The 6,652-nt window shown below is 37.4% G+C and overlaps 1 protein-coding gene across 2 annotated transcripts in view; it reads left to right on the top strand.

Annotated features, from left to right (window-relative positions):
- Positions 1-6,652, top strand: part of lama5 (laminin, alpha 5) — a 311,767-nt gene that overhangs the window by 198,100 nt on the left and 107,015 nt on the right. For both annotated transcript variants that reach the window (XM_037977106.1, XM_037977105.1), the window contains 3 exons: positions 5,048-5,262; positions 5,443-5,543; positions 6,006-6,189. In XM_037977106.1, the coding sequence (XP_037833034.1) occupies positions 5,048-5,262; positions 5,443-5,543; positions 6,006-6,189 (500 nt within the window). The remainder of the gene's footprint in view (positions 1-5,047; positions 5,263-5,442; positions 5,544-6,005; positions 6,190-6,652) is intronic.

Consider the following 6,652-nt stretch of genomic DNA (forward strand, 5'->3'; position numbering starts at 1 on the left):
GATTTCTTACCTAAGTCAGATAGTAAAGGAAATAGGTTACTTTCATAAGGAGGTGAATCTAGGCTGCAAACATAATCAGAATCCACAATGAAAAGAATCAGTGTGTAATGTCCAGTGTCCATGTCTCACCTTCTTGTCTGCAAGGAGGACTTGTGACAGAGCTTTCTCCTGCTCTAGGAACCTCTCAATCATCTGCTGCCGTGAACCCCATCTTGTGGGGTTTTCAGTGATGAGCTGACGGGGAGGCAAGCCCAGCACTGCCTGAGCCTTGGCCAAGTCATGTTTCCTCTTCCATGAGTTGGAGAAGGCACTCATCACCTTTTTACTTGCCCCAACTGCACGCTCTACAGCCTGCTTTGTAGATGTTGGTTTGAGAGCTTTCAGAGCGTTCTCTGTTTAGATAAAATAAAAATGTAATGTAATAACATGTTTTGACAGTAGTTTTAATTTTATCATGTATTACTTAAAGAATTTATGGATTGATTTTGTAATTAGATTTATGATAATACAACTACATCTGTGGGCAACTAGTATCACAATTTAGTCTTTGCCATAAGTAGTTATAAAATGAAAGCAAGTATAACTTATTCAGTACTAATGTGTTGTATGAAGGCTGATCAAACATAACACATGACAACTAAACTAACTTCAATTCACTAATATTTTTGATGTTAGTATAATATTACCATTGCAATAACACACTAGGCCATTTTTAGATTGTTTTACACTTACCAATAACTAGCTGTCGACGGTGGCCGAAGCGTGGTAGCCGTTCCCACTCATTCAGTTCCATTGCAGAGATGTTGTTAGTGGCATTATCAGTGGTGACACAGACTAGGTGGCATTCTTGAAGTCCCCATGACTCCAGTGTATCTCTTAGACCTAGATAAATTAATATTTTATTAATTAGGGGTGTCTCCCTCGGAATTAATACAGCAAATAAAATGACAGAAGAGTATATTAAAAAGGACAATTCAAGACCAGCCAGCCCACATTGCATAAAAGCCCTTCACACACACATACACACACACACACTCATATATTTGCATTAGTAAAATAATTATGAACAGAATAAATGTGTAGCAATAGTAGAATGATACAAAATATTGCAAGAGTAACGTACCTTGGGCTAACATAGCTCCTGTGTGGTCATCTGGGAAGTAGGCAGTCCGTAAACAGCGAGTACAGAGGGTCCAGTCTTCACTGATGAAATTAATGGTTATGTTCATGTAGGGCTGCATCACTCTGCTCGTCCACAGGTCCGTTGTCAAGGCATAATGCACCACACTGCAAACCTCCTTTTCTACTTTGGTCCGACATGCGTCATATAAGCGAGACAGCTCGACTTCACTGAAGTGCTGGCGACTGGGCATAATGTACCTCGGGTCAAGGACTTTGACGAGGTCTCGGAAGCTGTCCTTCTCAACTGTATACACGGGGTCATGCCTTTACATATAGAATGCAAGATGCCAACTGTGATTTGTTAATGGCACTGGGAGGTTTTCTTATACGGTGTGCATCGTGCTAAAGACTCCATTATCTTCGGCTGGCTAGAGTTTTTCTTTTCGTAACTTTCCCTGGCTCTTTTACAACTTGCTTGACCTCGCACTTTTTGGACTGTCATGTATTCTTTTTCGTGGTTCTTCTCTAAGTGATAGAAGAAGAGGTTTGTTGTGTTGGCGTCGGACGAGGAAACAGTTCAGACGTACCCCTTTGTTTTGGTAAAAGTCCTTCTTCTTGGGCTGCTTGCATAGCTGTCTCCACTAGTTGTGAACCCATGTTTGATACACTATGCATCTCCATCTTTCAGCACTCATGAGTTAAATGACGTAAAGCACGTCGCAAACCCACATGTGAGTCAATTAACGTAAAGCAGCGTCGTGTCACAAACCACAAAAAGGAGCTTCTTTGCAAAATATTTATTTTTTTATTTTTATTTATCACTTATATAAACTGAGTGTATGCAAAGTGACAACAATAATACATTTGTCGTAGCCTACTTTATGAAATATTTGCCCAAAAAATTGATAAAATTATGATAGGAACGATACAAACGATGGAAGACAAGTAGCACAATAGATACTTTTATATTGTCCCCACAATATCTATCGTCATATCGCCCAGCACTACATGGGACTACAGAAAAAAAAAAAGAGTACACATAGAAAGGGAAGTTTTAGAAGTTGGAAGCATTAAGATTTATATTTGAAACGGTACTGTGGTACAACTGTACTGTAATGAATGCAAGTCAACAGATGATCTAATGTGAAACTCTTTTTTTTGCATTGATTCTGTCAAGTTTTTTGGTGTAGTTTGCCAACCATGAGATTCTTAATGTTCAAGTAGTTTTAGTGACAAGAAAGTTCATAAATTAGATTTTTCAAACATACCAGCTTTATAATGTGAACGTTTACTATTCATAATGTAATTACAGTGATAAAACTCCCAAAGCTTGACACTAAAAACGTGATTCTACCTTCATTTAACTTTGTTATATTCAAAAGAATATATTATATATATATAATAGAATACAGGATAGATAGATAGATAGATAGATAGATAGATAGATAGATAGATAGATAGATAGATAGATAGATAGATAGATAGATAGATAGATAGATAGATAGATAGATAGATAGATAGATAGATAGATAGATAGATAGATAGATAGATAGATAAAAAATTTACAATTAGCCTATTTTGAGTTTCTTTCAGCTGATGTTGGCTGCAAAATTTATTTTTTTTTAAATACCAAACATTGAAGAAACCACTTGGGTGTTCTTGGCTTTTTCTGTGACCCCCATAATGTGTGACGTCCACAGAACTGAAATTCACAGCATTCAACAATTTAACAGTGAGTGGATGAATACTGGTAGTTCAAGTCGTTGGAATTATTGTTCAAACTGGCCAGAAAATACCACTGGAGTTTGACTTGAGTTTGGCTTCCTGAAAGATGAAAACCTTCCTCGTATTTGGATCCATAAGCTCCAATGTGAGAATTACTATCAGAACTCTAGTTCAAACCACTTCAAAGAGGAGCCACTGCAAGCTCCGACCCTTAGTAATGCAGTGGACTGGCTTCACGCCAAAAAACTGGACCTTTTGCCAACTATTTTTACTTTTAAAGGAAAGGCAAATAGAGAGAGGGACATTACCACAAAGGAGGAGAAAAAAAACAGGAAGTTTTACTTCAAACGTGACGTGCACCCACGCTGTCATAAAGATATGAGCTGCTTACAGGCCTGACAACCTAAGATCAGTTTGTGATTCAAAGCAGTTTGTTATTGATAAAAAAATATAGACAATCCATGTGTGATCCATTACTTCTGCAAAGTCTTCCGTCATTTCTTCATATTCAAAAAAGGCTTCGTCTTCCATTTCCAGTAGTAAATAACCGGACAGTTGCAGCGTTTTTGGCCAGCCGGGGCACAGTGCCCGTCATGAACTTAGGATAGGAACTCCGCCCCGCAAATCACTCACTTTGGAAATTATTGACTAAAACACTAAAAACAAGTTATTTAAGTTTTAGGTCAGAAAACTGGGTCCCTGTAATGTTGTGTGGATGTGTTTGACTAAATAACATTCATAAAATGTCAGTTTTTTTGAGATTGCCATTCTTTTGTTTGCCAGATTGATAAACCTCTGCCCTAGAATGACTTTATTGCATTCAAAGGGAATGTATTTTAAAGTTTTCAGCTAATGTAGTTATTTTCTAAAAAAATGTCTGTAAATAGCCATAAAGTAATTTCTTTTGCTTCTGCTTGCAAATGAATCACCCACTTTTTCCCCTTTTTTGCAGTAGTCAGTAAATGTTTATCACTGTTCATCATTTGTGATGGAGCAGAAATAAGAAACTAACAATATAGATTTAGTTTTTTGAAACAATCATTATCATATAAAAGACATTGAAAAAACAAAGTCATAACTATTACAAACTGTAAATTTATTTACAACTATATCTGTCTCTAATTATCTATATCAATATTTGGATCTTTTTATCTTTGCATCACAAACTGACTTTTGAAAGCTTTGTAATAAAAAAAGTCAGTTTAATGAAAACAATCAGTCATGTTTCATATCCAACATTTAAATTAAACATTAATCAATAAATGATCAAAAGTTTGAATTATTTATCTATATAAGTTACAAAACAGTCATTTACAGTTGAATACTTTCCCAACTGCTTGTGTGCACACACACACATGGGAAAACACTCAGCACCATTCAGACCAAAAAATTTTAAATCACCTTTCTTGTCAATCAGGCTACTTAAAACACTTTTATCCATTTAGCCGTCCACATGGCTTTCTACTGCATCTTTACAAAGCTTATAAATCTTCCTACAGAGTCTAATTTAGCTTTAGACCACATTTATACACTGATGGGGCACATAGCATGCAATGAGGGGATCTGCGTCCTGCCCAGGTACATTTTGAAATGTGGCATAATGTTTGAATTAGATCTCTGACCCTCTTGTTGGAGGGCAACTGCTCTAACCACTGAGCTTATCAAGGAAAAGTAAAATGGGCAAATGCAGTTAGTTAGCTTTGTGTGTTTCAGTGAATATGCTCAGTTAGAAGTAAACTATGGTACACCATGTTCATAGATGTAAAAGTATTATGCATAAGGTTTATATTTGCACACATTATTTGCTTCTGTGTATCTTCAACTGTCTATTTATGGCAAAATAGGCCCCCCAACACATATGGCGCTAAGGGCCCCAAAATGATGAGGGCCAGCCTTGGGTATACAGTCAAATGCCTTCTCCAAGTTCACAAAACATATGTAGACTTCTTGGGAAAATTCCCATGACCCCATGAGAACCCTAGCGAGGTTAAAGAGTTGGTCCAGTGTTTGGGACGGCACATTGTCCCTCATCATTACTTTTTTATGTTTTTTAATTAAAAACATTTATTCAATTATCTTTCTGTGCCTTTGTTTTTTTGTAAGGAAATGTTCATATTAAAAAACTTATTTTCTTTGTTAAACGGTATGACAACATGAACATTGTGTTGAATCCCTGCTTGGTGCTGATTCTTTCTCACAGGTGTGCCCCTGGTTTCTATGGCAACCCAATGATTGTTGGCAGTAGGTGCCAAACATGCAACTGTAATGGCAATACAGACCCCAACATGCTGTTCATTGATTGCCACCCGCTGACTGGAGAGTGCCTCAGCTGCATGCACAACACGGCAGGACATCACTGTGACGTCTGTGCACCTGGTTACTATGGAGATGCCATTGGAGCCAAAAATTGCTCTAGTAAGTACAGCTTTAGGCCATCGTCATCTTTATATCCCATTCAGCTGCTTTAGTAGGAACTCAATAATAAATCACTCACAGTTCCTATGCTAAAGCAGCAAATCACACATTCAAGAAGCTGTTTTTTTTTTGTTGTTGTAAAATTTTAATCCTTTTTTGTTTGTTTGCATTTTTACACAGAGTGCAGTTGTTCTTCATGTGGCACAGAATCATGTGACCCTCACACAGGACAGTGTCACTGTAAATCTGGAGTCACTGGAGCACGCTGTGAACACTGCCAGGTAAGAAGTGCTCTTATCAGGAGATCTGGATCTTTTTTGTTCAATCAACAGACTGGATTAAATGTTACTAAACAACAAGTTAACTGTAGCTAAAGCAGATTTCAAAGAGAACAGTGTTTTTGAAGGAATTTTAGAGATCTCAGTGTATTTCTTTAAGAATTTTTAAAACAAAGTTGAATATTTTTAAAATGTGTAAAAGTAACAAAAACTAAAAGTCATAGCATAGCTGAAACAATGTGATGAACAATTAAAATAGAACAAAGTGTGCAGAAGTATTTAGAAAAAAAATTGCGTGAATGCTGGCTCAATATTTACTGTCATTGATCAGTATTTTGTTAATTTACAAACTGATAATCAAAACAAACAAAAAGTATTTTAGATTCCACAGTTTTACTCTGTGTTATGCTTTTCCTTTTTACCCTTATTCAGCCACCTGAAAGCCTTTATTGTTATTTTTCTAAGGTGGGGTCGTTTGGCTTCAACTCGTGTTCTGGCTGCCATCAATGTGACTGTGATGCCTCAGCAACTCTTGTGCAGCCATGTGATCCTAAGAGTGGTCAGTGTGCCTGCCAGCCTGGAGTCAACGGGCCAACCTGTAGTCAGTGTGCTCCTGGGTACTGGGACTATGGACCCAATGGCTGCAAGAGTAAGTATTTATAGGACATGAATAACACAACTGAACTTTATTTTTGTTCACGTTTTTTTCGTCTGGCTGAGACATTTACTTAGCAGTTCATTTTCCTGATGTACTCCAGGATTTTAGTTGTTTTATTTTGTAATATAAATTTTTTTGTGATTCTGACGTTCACTCGTCCTCAACCTTCCTCCTTTTCCTTACAGTCTCAGTCTCAGGATGGTGCTTGGGCAACATATGAACAAGCCTAGTAAGAGGGGCTATATAGATGTGGGAACTGTGGAAATATATATATATATATATATATATATATATATATATAAATCCCTTCTCACCCTCCGCGGGTGGTCTTTGTTTCATCCTCTGAGCTCGGGTCCTCTACCAGAGGCCTGGGAGCTTGAGGGTTCTGCGCAGTATCTTGGCTGTGCCTAGAACTGCACATTTCTGGACTGAGATGTCTGATGTTGTTCCTGGG

Source organism: Kryptolebias marmoratus, linkage group LG8 (assembly GCF_001649575.2).
Source record: "Kryptolebias marmoratus isolate JLee-2015 linkage group LG8, ASM164957v2, whole genome shotgun sequence".
In the NCBI taxonomy this organism is placed as follows: Eukaryota; Metazoa; Chordata; class Actinopteri; order Cyprinodontiformes; family Rivulidae; genus Kryptolebias; species Kryptolebias marmoratus.